This window comes from Azolla caroliniana, unplaced genomic scaffold (assembly GCF_043228905.1).
Source record: "Azolla caroliniana isolate FFs.n. ecotype wild unplaced genomic scaffold, voAzoCaro1.0.p SCAF_14, whole genome shotgun sequence".
In the NCBI taxonomy this organism is placed as follows: Eukaryota; Viridiplantae; Streptophyta; class Polypodiopsida; order Salviniales; family Salviniaceae; genus Azolla; species Azolla caroliniana.
Window position 1 is genome coordinate 7,592,821 of NW_028230449.1, and position 19,545 is coordinate 7,612,365.

At 42.5% G+C, this 19,545-nt stretch overlaps 1 protein-coding gene across 1 annotated transcript; it reads right to left on the reverse strand.

Moving 5' to 3' along the window:
* Nucleotides 1–230: 230 nt before the first annotated feature.
* On the reverse strand, nucleotides 231–2,591 carry LOC147855378 (uncharacterized). Its single transcript, XM_087330415.1, has 5 exons — nucleotides 2,080–2,591; nucleotides 1,626–1,996; nucleotides 1,455–1,516; nucleotides 836–897; nucleotides 231–533 (listed from the first exon to the last, which is right to left on the reverse strand). The coding sequence occupies exons 1-5, from the start codon at nucleotides 2,377–2,379 to the stop codon at nucleotides 402–404; spliced, it is 927 nt and encodes a 308-aa protein (XP_087186541.1). The 5' UTR covers nucleotides 2,380–2,591; the 3' UTR covers nucleotides 231–401.
* Between the last annotated feature and the right edge of the window lie 16,954 nt (nucleotides 2,592–19,545).

A 19,545-nucleotide genomic window follows, 5' to 3' on the forward strand; every position in this document is an offset into this window, starting at 1 on the left:
AATACTAATAATATTTTAATAGTAGATGTAAAAATATTTGTTTTTTAAAAATAATAAATAAACGAATAGTTCTGTAATATATTCTCGAAGAATATTAAGGATAATGAATACCACGAATATCACGGATGGGTCAATCTATGCTATGATACATATATGATATATGTATACATATATGATATACATATATATTACGTCACTACTAGATGCAACAACTACACACACAATATATATAGTCAAAAAAGTAATTTTCATAAATTGGAACCTTCAACCAATATGAATGTATATAACACACACACACACACACACACACACACAAACACATGACATTAAAAAGTATCAGTTGTACTAGAGCAGAGCAGGTGATGCCTGCAATTTATGTGTGTGTGTAATAGCAAAATATCCTAAAACGTGGGCGACACCACTTCGCAAAGCTTTAGAATAGGATTGATTGCATGCGCATGGGGATGATGAGGCGATCCTTTTCTAGGACCCACTTGTTTTCTGCACGATGATGATGATAGCGATGCCTCAATCTGCATGCATCGTGACCAAACACAAGTCACGGATCCACTATTATTATTATTAGGTTATGAAATGTAAGTGAATGAGATTTTTGGTTGGTTTCTTACATATCTCTAAATATATAAGGCAGGGGGGGTTGTAAACTTGTACGTCCGTACGTATGTATATATGTATGTATGTATGTATGTGCGAAACACCAAAGAGCAGGCACTTAAATGGTATGCTTGAGATTAAATAATAGGAATGAGTCAATCGTCTGATCGTGTTTGAGGAAAGGAAGTTTTGCTACAGGAGGAAGAAAGGGATGAAATACCTGTGTAAAAGGCCGCAGATTCACTAGTTCACTGTCTTCTTCTGCTGGTGCTGGTGCTGGTGCTGCAGATTTTTTATATTCATTCTTAACCAGATTTTAGTTTATTCATACAAAATTTGAACAATGCGGGTCCATATAAAATTATAATCGATAATTAAAGCGTAGGTGATGGACCCCCCAGGACAAAAAAGAAAAAACCACCATAACCTTCCTAGTGTCTCATTTTCTTCAAAGATTTAAAGTCTCTCTTATCAATTTCAAAAACATCCTTCATTTCATACACGTTAAAATTGGATGGAAAATTGAAATAGTTGCCCCTATCCTCACTCCCCACATTCACTGCCTGCCCGCAAGGAATTTGTAGCGATAATACTTCACACTGACCGGTTTTAATGGGAACACTGAGTTCAACTGAACTGGAAGATCGAAAGACATCATTATCGGGGCTGAGTTAACTGGGATAAATTGTCTTAAAAGAGAGAATGATTTGTTGTACGAGAAAAACGAGACCGAAATATTAATATGGATGAGTAGAGTATGTATTATAGTAGCAGAGAGAGACAAACAGACAGAGAGAGAGAGAGAGAGAGAGAGAGAGAGAGAGAGAGAGAGAGAGAACCTGCAACATTTGCCATTACAAATAAAATTGAGCAACCACTGGAATGAGAATCATGAGCCTCTCTGAAAAATCACTAAATATGTATATGTGAGTTTGGGAATAAACGAGTGGAAACGTTAAAGCCTTGCTGTTAATATACATATGATATTATTAATCAGGTGAGCAGTATACCTGATCTTAGTATTGTAATTACGGGTGGTTTCATGATTTGACGCAAGGCAACTGCCATACTTGCTGCTGCTGCTGCTACTCATGCGGCTGAGGCGGCTGGGCCCAACTACTGAGGCACAGTGATGATGGTGACTATCCATCCTCGTACTGCTGTGAGGTCTTGCCCGTCCCTGCAGCTTCTTCTGCAGAATTAAGTGCGGTATGAGCATCAAATTGTGAGAGTGTTGGCAGGCGGCGGCAGGGGGAGCACCCTCCTCCTTATGTTGATGGTGAAGTATGACCTTCGTCAATATATTATTATTATTGGACTTCTGTGCAGTAGTAGTAACAGTAGCAGTAGTAGTAGTAGTGTTGTTGTTGTTATTGGACCTCTGTGCCGCTGCCATCACATTAATAAAATTTAACCTAGCATTGATTTTTAAAACATGGATATTATTAATATATGCAGGCCTACCGGGGGTAGAGGATTATAGATTAGATGATGTGAAGCTGTTATTGTTGAGGAAGTGGTAATAATTGGAGCAGAATGAGGAGGAGTAAGGCATGGTGATGAGGAGGAAGAGGTGGTGATGGGGGAGGGGGAGGGGGAGGGGGAGACGATGATTGGATGTGGAAGTGCGGGAGACGATGATGATGACGATGATGACGATGATGACGATGATGATGACGATGATGACGATGATGATGATCTGTGCAATCTGCATCTGAAGGAGCCCTCATGGGTTGTAGGAGCACACAAGCATGTTGGCGCCATCCTCCTTCCTATCTTTCTTTCTTTCTTACTCCTTCTATAGCTTATTAGATCTGCACACACTTCCCCTTCCCTCCTCCCTCCTCCCTCTCAAGCGCTCTGCTCTGCGTTCATTCATTGAATCGAAGATGAAGATGAAGATGAAGATGACATCACAAGCAGACGTGAGATCGAATCTCGCTTTTCTTTTATTGGTCGTGCCTTTCCTCTCTCTCTCTCTCGTGCGTGTGTGTATGGATGGATTCTTTTATGATATTTTTCCTCTTGTGTGCGTGTGATTATGTGTGTTATCCACTCAATCTCTAGAAGCTTTTATTTTTTATTTGGGTGGTACATTTATCATCCTCAAGCCCCCCTTCCACAATGGAAAATATACCTAAAGAAAGTATGAGAAAGAGATTTTCCATTAAAAGTAGATTCTCAATCGAGGCTTTTCTTTAAGCCCATCTCTCTCCGAGAAAATTCATATGCCACCCCAAAATACATTTCAAGCTGGCATACACGTATGAGCACGAAAGTATAACACACAATGAAACAATCTTTTTTTTTTTGTAATTTTACACATGCATATACCAACATGCAAATAGAATGCCAAAATGGACTGTCACAAACATAAAAAAGTGCCATTTTTGAGGCGATGAAGGATACAATGTATACCATTGTTTCTTTAGGAATATCACCAGTTTCACACTTTGGCTAGTAGTATCAATGGAAATATTAAGACATTGATGATATTTTTCGCCATTTACTTATTCTTTAGATTTTAACACACTTGGGATACTTTGGAAATTTTTGGGGCGCCATAATTTAGAGCATTACATTTCTTTTTGTAATGTTCACATTTTTAGTTTAGCAGAGCATTATTACAAGAATGTCTTGTTGACTAGAGCATACGAATAAAACTTATTGTTTGTAGTGTAACTCCTACAAATCATGACCAACTCTAAGAGTAAACCACAAATTTAAACTCTAAGTGACCTCAAATGCACAAAACAAATGCAAGAGACAATTACCTATGTTTAACAAAGTCATCTTGATGTCGATGAAGATTTCTTTTAACATGTTCACGTTCAGAAGTGGAAGGATCGTGTATTCCACTTTTAGATTCCTTCTACAATTATGCAATTCAAGGCTATATACAATAACTTGATACACTATCACATGTGATTCAAACTAGATAAAATCCACAAAATTTAATAACATTTAACAAGTTCTTGAAATCAACTTGAGTGTGGAATGTTCAATGAATTATAAGTTTGATGTTTGTAGGAACCAAATGTTTTAATGAGCAGCAACATCACAAATGAGTTATTAATTCAAGAAGTTGGTGGAAATCTATAACATGTACTATCTAGAACATTTCTGAAGTCCATGAATTTTTAAAAGACCAAATGCAATTAATCCAATGACAATCAAACATTTGGGCATTTGATACATGTTAAAATTTCTTCAATTCACTATTGAATTAGGAAACCTTTTGGAAAAGAAAGTATGTCAATTATGACTAGATATAAAATGTAGTCAAATCCCAACATATGAACATGGTATACACATTTGATATCTAAGTTCAAGAATCGTGGTGCATTTTAGGTACTAGCTTTTGAATTGATTTTTGTTGTATTCGATTTTCTATTGGAGGATGTATTCTTCCTTCTAAAATAAAACTTTAGACAAACAATGCAACTTACAATTAAAATGTAAAAGATAGGAACAATTAAAAGGAAGAAACTTATAAAGAAAAATAATCCAGCATGATTATAACGAGAATGATTACCCAAAAAAGTTTTTATATGGTTTAGGGATATGTAGGGCTATTATAAATTTCTACATGGCAGTAAGGGTGTCTTCATTGTTTTCCTCATCGTCCTTTTCACAACTCTCATCCAAATCCATTGCATGGATATCAACTCCAGATAGGCCGGCTACCGTGGGGTCCGCTAAAAGCTCATCATCTAGTTCTATAAGCTCCCTAGGTTCACGAGCCAATAGAGGAATAGGCTCATGAGAGACAATTTGGAAATGTTCAATATCTGCGATATGCTTTGCCCCAACCTCCTCGTCCTGATTTGGGCATTCCCGTAATGTTTTAATCCTCATGTTAATGAAGCTTACTTGCTCTTTGTCTTTCTCCAATGCCACAATGTTTTGAAAGAGTTGCAAAGCACATGCAGACGTAGTACTTAGTACCGAATAAAAAAAAGAATGCCTTAACCTCATGGGAAGATTTTCGTTTTGTAGAGCACCATGCCAGAGAATAGATCACATATCCAATCACCTTCATTTCAAAACATTTCGTTAAGACGCTTTATCAGAGGTTGAATGCTCAAGGCTTCTAATAAGGGTTCACAAGTCCACGTTTTATTGTGGTGACATGTCGTAACTTATGCGTAACTGCTCGATGAACCAGCAGATTTGAACCCCCAACCTCGTTCAAATGCTCCTTTATCCTTTTATTCTAATTTCATCGAAATAACCAACAATTATATATTCTATGGCATTCACAAACCAAAACATCGGTACTTTCTTCACGTTGGTCTTAATCCTGCCAAGTAGAATTAAGAAACCAAAAGGGGCATGTCAATTATAAAAGAAACAACGAAAAGCAAAACATTAGACAATGGAGAAGTTGAGTAAAACATCTTACCAAGCGAGGTTCTCGATTCCATGGCAACGACATCTCAAGGTTTGAGCCACACAGTATCCTTGATCCATCGAATGAAACACAACGATTCTCAACGCAGATGCTATGGTCAAATCTACGAAATCCTTAACCATTTTCTCGAGTTGTTTGAACCTAAACGGTTCATCATCGTACGATGATCCGGTCATGCGAAAGGCATATGGTATATTTGCGATCATGAGCGTTTACTCTTTCTTTGGCCTCTTCTAAACCATATCGGCCACATCACCGAAATAAACATTGTAATATAAATCACGGGTGATATCTTTTTTGTGGTTAAATTTCTTGAAAGTGTTGTCATCTTCAACGTCGTGCGTTTTGATTAAGCGTCAGTCCTTTTCTTTATGTGCCCTTTCAAGGTGTGCAAGAAAAAAGTGGGGAAGTCATGTATATCTCTTACTTCTTTTGCCTTCTTACTTAAACAAGGTTTCTACAAATACCAACAAAACATTGGAGGCGATACTTAATACCTTTACCATACACTATACTTATAAGCCCAACTAAAGAGAAATACTACCCCAATCTTTAAATGTGATAAAATCTTCCAACAAAGCCTTGTAGGAGGATGTTGTCGGGTAATCTTCAGTCACTTCATCCCAAGATAAGCAAGCAAGTTGTGTCATCATCACCTCCTGAATTTTCATGTAGACCTTGTGACTGGAAAATCAAAAGCTAAGTTTAGAACACTTAAAAATGGTAAATCATATATAACATGAAAAATTATTAATACTTACTTGTTGAACTTAGTGACTCGTACTTTCTAATTGGAACCGCGACTCGTACTTTCTAATTTTCCCTCAGACTTTACTTGATCGCCCACCACAATTCCGACCTCATGAAGGCATTGACGTCAGAGAGACGGATATAACTTTGCTCCCTACTTCTGTTTGACGTCTAAGTATTCATGGTGGAAAAACCTTCTTTCCTCAATTTAAGACATCTTCTGGCAGTAGTTGTTGTCATTGTTATGTCCCATGCGAACAACTTCACCTCTTTTGTTGTTAGCCCCACATAAAATTTACATTCTGCATAAGGAAATATGTGGTGGGATGTTCTCTGACAATCTCTTAGCCTCTGCCAAGTGTGATCCCGCAAATATGTAATAATTGTATTAATCATGTTTTCTAACATTGAAGTCCCCTAAAGACGAACACTCATCTGGATCAACCATTACGATGAATGGAACAATTTTAGCATGGGGATTAATCTTCATTTTCTTTTACAAGTTCTGAACGTGTAGTTTGTGAGGCTCTCTTATCTCTAGTGGTCGAAGTCTAGTCTTTTCATCGATAGCTGGGCGATGAATGTGAGTGATGGAAAGGCTAAAGACTTGTCCTTTCCTCACGAGCTTTCTTTGAATGATCTCTCTTCTAGTTTTTTTTTGCTCGGTATAAAGGAGACTGGATGACAACTTTGCTCCTAGTGTTGTCTGATCGTCTTGATCGTTTGTTGAACTCGAGGACTCTGATTCAAACATTTTGGTCACTTTCTTCTTAACAGGCCTCAAGTGTGCGGTAGGTCTTATGGGTGCTACTTTTATGGGAGAGGGAGAAGCCTCCTTTAATGAGACATGGCCTTGTATGTATGGCCGCAGTGTAGTTATCAAGTTATTGGCTATGTCAATGGCGACCTTGAAAGATTTAGAACCACACGACTCTTTTACTAGTCGGTCTTCGGACAAGAACATTTTTCGAACCCCCTTTGAGCAATTTACTAAAAGAATTAAATTTTGGGAGCTAGGATCCTCATAGTCTAATCTTAAGATCCGACCAAATCCAAAGGGTTGTTCTTTCTCTAATTTTCCGCATCCCTTATTCTGAGTTGTTAAGAGGACCGCCTCCACCTTATTCGAGTCGACATATGGCATTGACCTCTCGTATTCAGTGATGTCTTTGTCAGATAATGTTTTCCCTCCTGATGCCCCCACCATTTTCATTTGAATGACCTCGTCAGAAGGCTGCCTATTGACTTCATTGTCAAATAACAGTTTTTTGCCTTCTTGGGTGTATGTGATTACAGGGAATTTAGAGTTCTCTCTAGGGGTGCTCTGATATTGAGATGAGTTTTCTTGATAGGCCATTCATCCTAATGTCTAGTAGACCTAATATGAAAATTCAAGAAACATTTTTATGTTACTCTAAGGGACAATTGTATTTGTACTTAATATATCCCAAAAAGATTATGTTGGCCAATGATTTCATTGTTGAGATACAAGCTCAACATTTGTTGGATCGGTGCGGAAACCGGGAGGCCGTTGAACAGATATTCCGCGACGGAATATATTTGGGAGTTAGTGTAGGAGCTCAGTTATGAGCATTGAAGTACGTGTCAGTACTTTTGTTAGTTTGTATGGACTTGTATAAAAGTGCTCCCTGAGCACATCCTATGTACAGAGTTTTACACATTATTTGAATTTAGTTTCTTTATGTGTTATTTTCCCTCTCTGTCTCTCCTGCGTACATTGTGTCTTAAGCTCTCCTTTAAACCTGTTTTTCTTTGTCAGTATTCTTTGTTTCGTATAGCTTCCGCACATAACATTTCACATGGTATCAGAGCGCGAGGGTTGAGAACCTAGAGCTACAACCGACTTCAGCTCGAGACAACAAGAAAAAAACCTAATCTCGGTGAAGAACAGAAAGAAGAAGAAAAATGGATAGAGGTATGGCTAGTTCGCTTCCAACTGAGAAGCTCGATAGAAGCAACTACGCATCTTCGTCCTACAAGATGTACCAGTACCTGCTCGGACATGGATACTGGAGCTATGTCGATGGAGCCAATGATGTAGCACCCGAATTGACACATAGAGACTTCCTGGTGTCATGAACATCGACTCAAATGTGAACCTTAGGCCCTTGTATATATATTTCTCTTAGAAAAACTTTAGACTTCAAACCTTTGTATAAAGAGTGGTATGTAAGACCTAGTATGTAACACTCAGTATGTAAGACCCAGTATGTAAGACTCAATATGTAAGACTCAATATGTAAGACTTGGCATGCAAGAATTAGTATGCTTGATATTATAGTATGTAAGACTTGGCATGAGCATGCTTATCATGCATCACTACATGTATAAAAAGGGTTGATCTCCCTTGTTAACATCAAGGAGATCAACATCAGTCATGGAATAGATATTTTTACTCATTGTCATCAACTTCTTGATCTCCCTATCTCATCAACTTCCCCATCTCTTTACCCCCAATTGTTCATCCGTGACAGATTGATCTCCTTCTTTCCTTCTTTCTCAATACACTATCATGTCAAAATCATCTAGTAATCTTGAGCAAATTTTGGCGATCGTGCAACAACTCCAACATGAAAATGCGAACTTGCAAAACTCTGTTCAAGAACTTCATGGAATAGATATTTTTATTCATTGTCGTCAACTTCTCAATCTCCCTATCTCATCAACTTCCCCATCTCTTTACCCCCAATTGTTCATCCGTGACAGATTGATCTCCTTCTTTCCTTCTTTCCTTCTTTCTCAATACACTATCATGTCAGAATCATCTAATAATCTTGAGCAAATTTTGGCAATCGTGCAACAAATCCAACATGAAAATACGAACTTGTGAAACTTTGTTCAAGAACTTCAGGCAGCCACACCGGTTATACCTCACCCGATTGTTGACCCTTATGATGTAGAACCCAATGTCAGTTTGCCTGACAAATTTGATTTCCAAAATGAAAATGCGAACTTGTGAAACTCTGTTCAAGAACTTTAGGCAACCGCACCAGTAATACCTCACCCGATTGTTGACCCATATGATGTAGAACCCAATGTCAGCTTGCCAGAAAAATTCGATGGAACAAGGTCACCTTATTATTCGTCTTAAGCCCCGACGCTATTCTGATGACTTTCGACAAGTTGGGCTCATCGGCACGTTGTTGACAGGACAAGCACAAGCTTGGTTTGCCCCTCTAGTGGGGACCTCTTCACCTCTCTTGAATGACTTCCAAGAATTTCTTACCGAATTTGAGGCAACTTTTAGGGAAACCGACAAATGATGAGCCACACTCAAAAACTATATGCGTTACAACAAGGCGATCGTGCATCATCAATCTATGCATCTGAATTTCGTCAGCTCGCATGCGATGTCGAGTGGGACAGACAAGCCCTCCTCGAGCAATTCCGCCAAGGATTACGAGGTGAGATAAAAAATCTTTTACTTAATTTTTTTGAGCCCACATCTTTGAATGAGGCTATTTCCCAAGCTGTGCGCTGCGATAACCGTCTCTTTGAGTTCCGGCAAGAGGAACGTCCTCACCGGATCCATCCACCTTGGCCAGTCGCTATGCGAAGTCACCTACCATGGTTGAAGAGACCGCCTCCCATGTCATCCTCCACTTCATCTTCAACTCCTGGCACAGATTCTAGCTTGCCAATGGAGATTGATCAATTTCGCTATCGACCATTGACGAATGCGCAACGACAACATCGACGGGCCAACAATTTATGTCTCTATGTGGCAGCCCTGACCATTTGACCCACTCTTGCCCAAAAAAGGGACCCCGTCAAACACCACATCGTGTGGATGGGTTTGATAGTTTTGGTTAACAGGAAAGCTCCAATGTCTAGTTGTAGTAGGGGTTGTGCATCTGGACCACAAGAGTTGACAATTATGTCAAGGGCCCAATCAACCGACTTCCTCGACAACAAGTTTCATGATTCCGATCACTCTTCAGTTTGGCTCTACCACTCTGAAGACAAAAGCTTTGTTGGATTCTGGGGCTACGTCATGCTTTATTGACATCATGTTTGCACGGAAACACAACATTCCAAGCAACAAATTAACCATCCTGATTCCAGTTGAAGTGATCGACGGTCGAACGCTCTCTTCTGGTGCTATCACAAATACAACAATTCCCTTGGGTCTCCACATAGGAGCCCACTAGGAAGAAATCACTTTTAACCTCATCACATCACCTCGACATCCTATCATCTTGGGGTTATCATGGCTCGAAACTCACAATCCAGTCGTGGATTGGCGATCTCGCTCCATTAATTTCACCTCAAATTTTCACTCACAAGGTATTACGTCCACCCTGTTGGGGACAAGGTCGTCAATGCGGAAGAACAAACAGCATCTGTGATGTTGAAGGACCTGTGTATTAGAATGAAACAAGATGCACAGAGAGAGAGAGAGAGAGAGATAGGCACAAAGAAACGTTTTATTTCTTAATAACAACAATTACAAAATGACAACAACTAAAACTGAAGGTTACGAAGTCACTTTATATAGTAACTATCCTAGGGCAATTGCCCTTTATGCTATTTACAGAAATAGCCCAAACTTGGGCTGTCAAAAGGGATAGTGTGAATACGGCCATTATACACTCGTATTCGACACTCCCCTGTAATGGGCGTGGCGTATACATGGGTTATCTTGAATTACAGGTATATGCAAGGTTTATCGGACAAATCGGTTTTGTTCGAGTCGGCAAGATTTGAAGACAAAAGACCGAACCGGTCGGGTCGGAAAAGCTGAAGCCGATCCTCAAAGAACCGATGTCGATTGTCCGAAACCATCCTCTGTTGTGTGTCCGACTTTTTAACCGAACTAAATTTTCATTATGCCCATCTGGTGCTGAAGGGACCGGAAATGATCCGCCGAAAAACACTTGGTCATTCCATCTGCGACATTATCGGTTGTGGATATCTTCTCGAGACCGATTTTCCCTGAAATGATGTAGTCCCGAACAAAGTGATATCGAATGTCGATATGCTTGGAGGCGTTGTGGTGAACCAGATTTTTTGACAAAGCAACAGCACCCTGACTGTTGCTGTATACAACTGGAGCCGAGTCGAGGTCGACTTGTCGAAACGTATGTGCCAACCAACCGAGCTGAAAGCTTCTTCTGCCGCGTCGAATGCAACTACATATTCTGCTTCAGTTGTTGTGGTGGCTGTGCACTCCTGAAGTTTCGACTTCCACGAGATTACTCCATTGCCGAATTTGAAACAATATCCAGTTGTTGATTTCTGACTGTCCTCACAGCCGGCGAAGTCTGAGTCGGTGTAACCGACTATGCCTGAGGTTGAGTTCGGGCCAAAAAGAATGTCGTGGTCTTTTGTGCTAGCTAGATATCTGAACACATGCTTGACTGTGTTCCAGTGCGATCAGCCTAGGTTGTGCATGAATCTGCTGACGAGTCCTACGGCGTGAGAAATATCAGGCCGTGTCGTGACCATCGCGTACATAAGGGAGCCGATTGCCGATGCATACGGTACCGACTTCATATCTTCCCCCTTCGGACCGGATGTCGGGCAGTCTCGCTAAGACAGCCGAAGGTTAATGGGGAGCAGGGTCGAAGCAGACTTGGCCGAGTGCATGTTGAAGCGTTCCAAGACACGTCCGATGTAGTCGTTTTGAGACAAGAAAAGTTAACTTGTCGTGTATCGTGATGCCGACTAATCTTCATACCACATATGTGTCGTGCCGAACCGAGGTCCTTCATGGCAAACTTCAACTGTAGTTTCCAAACGAGTTCGGTGAGCTCTCCGGTATGCCAGCCGGAGAGTAGCATATCATCCTCGTAAATGATGAGGAAGACGGGAGACCTGCCTTGAGCTGTTTTGGTGAAGAGACAGTGGTCCTCATCGGTCTTGGAGAAGACGACCGACAGGATGAAGTCGTCGAACTTCTTGTACCACTGTCGAGGTGCCTGTTTCAGGCCGTATAAACTCTTCCTCAGTCGGCAGACTAGATGTTCCTGGCCGCATGCCACAAAGCCTTTTGATTGCTCCATATAGATTTCGTCCTGTAGGTCACCGTGGAGGAATCTCGTTTTTACATCTAGCTGAATCAGCTCCAAGTTGTCGGTGGCCACGACGCCGAGCATGAAACGAAGTCGATGCCATGTTCTTGTCGAAATCCCTTCGCGACTAATCTAGCCTTGTACTTTCATGGCAAACTTCAACTGTAGTTTCCAAACGAGTTCGGTGAGCTCTCCGGTATGACAGCCGGAGAGTAGCATATCATCCTCGTAAATGATGAGGAAGACGGGAGACCTGCCTTGAGCTGTTTTGGTGAAGAGACAGTGGTCCTCATCGGTCTTGGAGAAGACGACCGACAGGATGAAGTCGTCGAACTTCTTGTACCACTGTCGAGGTGCCTGTTTCAGGCCGTATAAACTCTTCCTCAGTCGGCAGACTAGATGTTCCTGGCCGGATGCCACAAAGCCTTTCGATTGCTCCATATAGATTTCGTCCTGTAGGTCACCGTGGAGGAATCTCGTTTTTACATCTAGCTGAATCAGCTCCAAGTTGTCGGTGGCCACGACGCCGAGCATGAAACGAAGTCGACGCCATGTTCTTGTCGAAATCCCTTCGCGACTAATCTAGCCTTGTACTTTCATGGCAAACTTCAACTGTAGTTTCCAAACGAGTTCGGTGAGCTCTCCGGTATGCCAGCCGGAGAGTAGCATATCATCCTCGTAAATGATGAGGAAGACGGGAGACCTGCCTTGAGCTGTTTTGGTGAAGAGACAGTGGTCCTCATCGGTCTTGGAGAAGACGACCGACAGGATGAAGTCGTCGAACTTCTTGTACCACTGTCGAGGTGCCTGTTTCAGGCCGTATAAACTCTTCCTCAGTCGGCAGACTAGATGTTCCTGGCCGGATGCCACAAAGCCTTTCGATTGCTCCATATAGATTTCGTCCTGTAGGTCACCGTGGAGGAATCTCGTTTTTACATCTAGCTGAATCAGCTCCAAGTTGTCGGTGGCCACGACGCCGAGCATGAAACGAAGTCGACGCCATGTTCTTGTCGAAATCCCTTCGCGACTAATCTAGCCTTGTACTTTGGGTTGGTCGAGTCAAACGTCTCTTTTAGTCGATAAACCCACTTACACGGAAGAGCACGTCGATTCTTCGGTAATTCGACCAAGTCCCAAGTCTTGTTTGTGCGAATGGAGTGCATTTCCGACTCCATCGCTAGATGCCAGGTGGCTGAGTCGGCAGATGCCGATGCTTCTTTATAAGACGTCAGTTCGCCGGCGTCGGTAAAGAAAATTGCGGGAGAGTACCTTTTCGGAGGTTGCGACAGTCTCTCGGATCTTCAAGGTATGACTGGACTGGTCACACCACCGAGTATAGGTGTCGGATGGTCGGAAGCCGAGCCACTCGGCTGTGCTGAATCGGTGGATTCAGGATGGGAGGTGTTAGTTACCCGTGAAACCGATCTCGTGTTCTGGGCTGGGCCTTCATGAAGAGTTGGCACTTCAGAAAATATTACTCTTCGGACTTCGATAGGCCTTTCGGCCATTTTATGCATAGCCGACTCGTTGAACACGACGTCCGAACTTCGGACGATTTGTCTGTTCTCGGGGTCCCAGATTCGGTATCCGATCTCGCTGTTGGGTCCATAGCCAAGGAAAACACATTTCCTTGATCTTGGTTCGAGTTTCCGGCGGTCTTCTTTTGGTATGAGGGCATACGCCTCGCAGCCGAAGATCCTTAGCTTGTCCTAATTCGGCTTACTACCAGTCCATGTTTCCTGAGGTATCTTAAGTCCTAGAGGTCTACTTGGCGACATGTGTACTGCCGTAAGTAGAGCCTCTGCCCAGAAGCCATCTGACAGTCCAGAGTGTTGGAGCATGGATACTATGCGTTCTTGAATCATCGGATTCATGCGTTCAACAATTCTGTTCTGCTCCGAACTATAGGGTGCCGTATATTCACGTCGAATGCTGCGTTCTCGGCAAAATTTGACGAATTCATCAGACTTTAATTCTCCTCCATTATCGGTTCGGAGACATTTTAGTTTCAGACCGGTTTGGTTTTCTTCCATTGCAAGCCATTCAGAGAAGATCGGGAACACCCAATCTTTGTTTCTAATGGGGTAAACCCACAACTTCAAGTCGAGTCTTCAATAAAATTGACGAAGTACGAAGCACCGCCGAGAGACTGATGTGGCATCGGGCTACAGACGTCCGAGTGGACCAAATCGAGGGGACTTGATTCTCTTGGTGCTGATGTCGAGTGTGATGCGGCTACCTGTTGGCCGTACTAGCAATGCTCGCAGATTTGGTGATCCGAGAAGGAGAGCTTGGGGATGTAACCAACTCTGGATAGGTGCATTATGTCGGCCTTGCTGAGGTGTCCAAGTTGTCCGTGCCATAACCATGACACGGGGATATCAACCAAAAATAAGTCACCCTCTTTGAGTGTGGCATATAAAGGGTAGAAAGAGTGTTGAGCTCTACAGTGCTGATTCTGATTATGGCACACTGTTACGAGTTCCCGACTCGAACTGAGTCGGAGTGCTAGTTCGAGTATTCCCGAAACTGAGATCGGTGAGGTGTCACATGATACGATGCGCCCGAGTCCAGGAGCCATGTGCTCGATTCCTCAGTCGTAAGTAGAACTTCTGATTCAACTGGTTTCTCTATGGACAGTATGTTCGGGTCGGTCGTCAAAATTTTGGCTGAAGAACCGACGTAGTTGACCTCCTCATGCCGGTTACTCTTCTAATCCGCTCTTTGAGCTTTGTCGGTTTTTGGTTTGAGTGCTCGACAGTCGGCTTTGATGTGTCTTGGTTTCTTGCAGTAGTTGCAGATTCGGTTGTCCCGGGACTTGCTCCGGTGTCGTTGATTGTTCAGCGGTCGGGAAGAACTTCTTCCCCGGTTGTTTGATCCGTCGGTCGAACCTTGTACTACGTAAGCTTCATCTACTAAGTCTTTGGCGAAAGACTTTCTCCAAGCTGCTTTAGTCAGGATTGCGCTCGTGATTTCGGAGTACTTAATGGCAGTTGTTGAAGCATTGCACACGGTTGTGACGAAAGTTTCCCAAGAAGAGGGGAAACTGCTCATGAGTATCATTGCTTTGACTTCATCCTCTATTGTCGTCCCTTGAGACGATATTTGGGAGCTTAGGCTTTCGTACTCATTAAGGTGTGCCTGAACCGAATCAGATTCTTTCATCCGCAATTTGTAGAGGCGTCAGATCAGATACATGTTCGTTGCGGGGACCTTCTTTTCATAAGTTTTTGATAGTGTTTTCCAAAGTTCAAAAGCTGTCGTGGACCTGTATCTAATGCCGTAATCCATCGTACCATTGGCGTACCAAAGTACCCTCTTAGCGCAATCAAGATGAAGGCTTTGCGGATTCTGCATGAATTGGCTAAGTAGGCCGACCGAATAGCTGAGGTCGGGTCATGTAATGGTTAGGTAGATGAGTGGTTCGAATCTACCGGAGAGAAGTGATTTGACCTTCTTAATCTCGGCGAGTTCCTTTCCTCCGATGACCAAATCATCCACGTATAGGATGATGACGATCAGGCTAGCTAACTCATTTCGGATGTACAGAGAATTATCAGATTTTGACATTCGAAATCCGATTTGATGAAGATATTGTGTTATCTTCGAATGCCATGCACGCAGTGCTTGTTTGAGGCCATTGAGTGGCTTCTTGAGTCGGCACACGACATTCGGATGATGGTGCGATTCAAAGCCGGGTGGTTGGATCATGTACACTTCCTCCTCTAGTTCCCCTTGGAGGAAGGCGTTCTTCATGTCCATTTGATGGAGGTGCCCCCCTTTTGTTGCCACGATTCGCACTGTTGTCATCTTTGCCACTGGGGCAAACGTCTCTTCATAGTCAACTCTGTGCGTTTGTGCGTATCCTTTCACAACGAGTCGTGCTTTGAATCGATTTATGGAGCCGTCGGCATTGTGTTTCACTTTGTAAATCCATCGGCAGCCAATCGCTTTCTTATGCGGAATGTGAGGAATGAGATCCCATGTCTCGTTTTTGCATAGGGCTTGCAATTCTTCATTCATCGCGTCAACCCATTGCCGATCCTCTACGGTTTCGGAAAGGGTTTCCGGCTCCCGTATTGACGCTACCTTCATCATAAAGGCGTAATGATATGCCATGTAATCGTTGTAACCGAATCGGCTTACAGGGTTCTTTTCATAGATGGATCGATGGAGCTTCTTGTTTACAGATACTAAGGCTTTCTTCGCTCCATTTGTTCGGATGTCAAGGCTTTCGAACTCACTATCGAGGGAGTCAATCGATTCGTTGTCGTTGAAGTGATTGTCTTCATACTCCCGCATTTTCGCAGTCCCTTTGTCCAGCTTCAGACTCCACCGAGATGTGCTTTGATCACTCGGAGGTTCTTTTGGCCCACTTATTCAGGTCGTACATGCGCGCAAGTCAATATTCGGCTTCTACCTCTATTTCGGCGTATTCTAGGTCAAGCGGAGTCGGAGTCGGAGTCGAAGTTGTCTCTGGTGCGTACTAGGATGCGAATTCGTCGAAAATGACATCTCCACTTGTTCGAACTTTTCGGGTAGATGGATTGTAGCATTTGCACCCCTTCTGTTCGAGCGAGTACCCCACAAGGATACATTTCTCCGATTTCGGGCTGAGGTTTTGTTGTGTATCATTGGGAATATGCACATAAGCGATTGAGCCGAAAATACGAACATGTGATAAGTCCAATTTCTTACCAAGAAACTTCTCATGGGGGTTGCGTCATGTACTGCTGAGGTTGTGCACCTGTTCATGAGGTATATGGCCGTGTTCGCCGCTTCTGCCCAGTATGATTTCGACAGGTTCTTCTCGTTCATCATTGCCCGTGCAACCTCTACTGTGTGCCGGTTCTTCCGCTCAGCTACGCCATTTTGCTGAGGTGTGTGACGGCATGAAAATTCTTGTCGGATTCCTATCACAGACATGACGACAAGATTTGAACTCTTGACCTCTTGTATATAGTCAAGTGTTGTGTTCTAACCAACATATTCAAATATATGGTCATGTTATGTATATCTTAGTAGATTATTAGTAGATTATCTATTTCAAGTTCTAGGAGTTTTTAGAAAGTTCTAGAACTAGAAGGTTCTAGTTGGTTCTAGAATATTCTCTCGAATATTCTAATGCATGTACTTCGACTCACAGTATAAATACTTGTAACCTCCTTGGACCCTTTCAAGGGATTCAACACAAGTCACTGACACATCAATCTAGTATTCTTGTTTAGCCCCATCTTCTCTCCTTGATTTACAACTTTGTCTTTATGCTCTTCTATTTGTTCCTAGTGTCTTAACTTCCTCATCTCATTGCTCCCAACTTCTCGAGTTTCTAGACTCATCATGTCGAGTTCCACGTTCGTAACCTTATTGGTCGTAGCCTTGTCATCTGTGCTTTGTTGCAGTCTAAGCATTGGTGTGCCCGTGACAATTTCTTCCTTTCGGAGATACTCCGTAAACTCATCCGAGAAATATTCTTTGCCTCCATCTGATCAAAGGCAGCGTACGTGCTGACCCATAGTTTTTTCGACTTCGTCTTTGAACTTGTGGAAGTGTTCGAACACTTCGCTCTTCTGTCTCATCGGGTAGATCCAAGTGTGCCTGGAGAAGTCGTCGATGAACGTGACGTAATATCAACATCCGCTGAGTGTGGTTGTCTGGGCCGGTTCCCATACATCTGGATGTACAACATACAGGATCCCTTTGCTCACATTCCGCTCTTTCGGGAATGGATGTCGGCATTGCTTTCCGAACTGGCACGTTTCGCATACGCCCGTAATCTCCTTCGTGGTAAAGTTCGGGAGTTCGATTACGACTCCTTTCGATTGCATGTTCTGAAGCTTCTGGAGATTGATGTGACCAATTCTCTTGTGCTACAAGTTTAGGTTGGTTTCGACTTTGAGGCCCTTTGCAAACATGGCCAATTTTACCTCGTTCGATTTGAGGACAAACATGTAGGCTTCACGACGGCCATGAGCTACGACATGATCACCTCTTTCGATAAAGCACCCATCATTGTTGAATCGTACTTGCATTCCTTGTTCAACAATCCGGCCGACCGAGACCAGGTTTTTCGTGATGGTAGGAACATGCAGTACATTCTTGAGGTAGATTTGTTTGCCATCGTTTCCGAATGGGACGTTCCTGATTTGCTGTATTGGATGAGTCGTGTCATCGCCTATCTTGACATATCCAAGACGTTCGCGTTTTCATAATTCCCGAAACCAATCTTCATGAGACGTCATGTGGTTGGATGCTCCCGAGTCAACAAACCATACATTCTCTGAGGGTGTGGTGCTTGTTTCACCTTGTATTGTCATTGAGTGCGCTTTGTGCCTCATCATGAAGGTTCCGCTATGATCGTCGTAGTCGGAATTCGATACATAATTCGTAAACATTCCACTACAATTGTTGTAGTCGGAATTTGATGTGTAGTTCATGAGCTGTCAACTGGTTGAAACCGACTCTCACTTCTTCTTTTGGCACTCCTCTTCATAGTGACCAAGTTTTCCGCAGTATACGCATTTGATTGGGTTATCACGATTGCTTGGTCTAGCGTGATGCTCCCCCTTCTGCCAAACTCTCTGGGATTGTTCTTGTCCGCTTGCCATTGCTGGGAGTTATGCTCTTGGGTTTGCTCACCATGACGACCTTGTCCAAGTCAACCTCTATTTTCACAGCCGAAATTTCTTCTATCATATGACTGGGAGTAGAGCATCTGACCCTTTGGCGTGTTGCTCCTTTGTCGGGCGTGATTTTCCTCCCCAACAATATTGACTAGAGATCGAAAAAGGTGGGAGGATTCTCTCTTGCGAGGAAGGCAAAACTTATTGTGCTGAATCAAGGTGCCAAGCCTTTGAGGCATATCTGCACCATTTCTTCGTCATCAATGCCAACATTGATCGACTCGAGGGCATTGCACAGCTTCTTGACCTTCATGGCGTAGCTACCGGTTGACATGTCCCTTTGGTGAATGTCATTCAACTCCTTACGAAGTTGGAGCTTGCGGGCAATCGTATTGGCCATGAAGATCCTCTTGAGATGGTCCCACGCTTCTTTCGGCATTTTCATCTCTCGAATATAGTCGAGCATGTGATCATGTACGCATGATGCAAGGTAATACAACACACGGCTTGCGGCCTACTCTCAAAAGGGATAGTTGGCGTGTGTTGGGTTGGGCTGTGTTGTTGGGCCTTTCGCTCCAGATTGTCGCGTGAGTTGGGTGGGAACTGTTGAGGTTTTGGACTAGGAGAAAGAAGAATATGAGAAAAGGTTTCCTAAGAATAGATTGTAAGATGAAGTTATGAAACTCGTGAATCCCAAGAGTATAGTGTATTAATTGATACTTAGATTGTAAGAGAGAAATAGATGGCAAAATCGTGAATCCCACGAATATTTTATATTAACCAACCCTTATAAAAAATCAACAACAACCATATACATCTTTTCTCTCTTCCTTATATAGTGATGGAAGAAGCTAAGCATAACATCATGCTTTTTCCTAAAGTGTTCATGCACACTAGATGTGCATGAGTAGCCTTTTTTAACCATGCTTTTTTATTTCCTAAATATAGTGCTCATGCACTCTAGATGTGCATGAGTAATTGCCTTGCGTTTTTCTTCCAAATAAAGTTTTCACGCACTCTACATGTGCATGATTTAATTTAATTTATGTAAAAATAGACGTAAATATAAGTCTTATACTTATTAAATCTATTTTTAGATCACTTATGA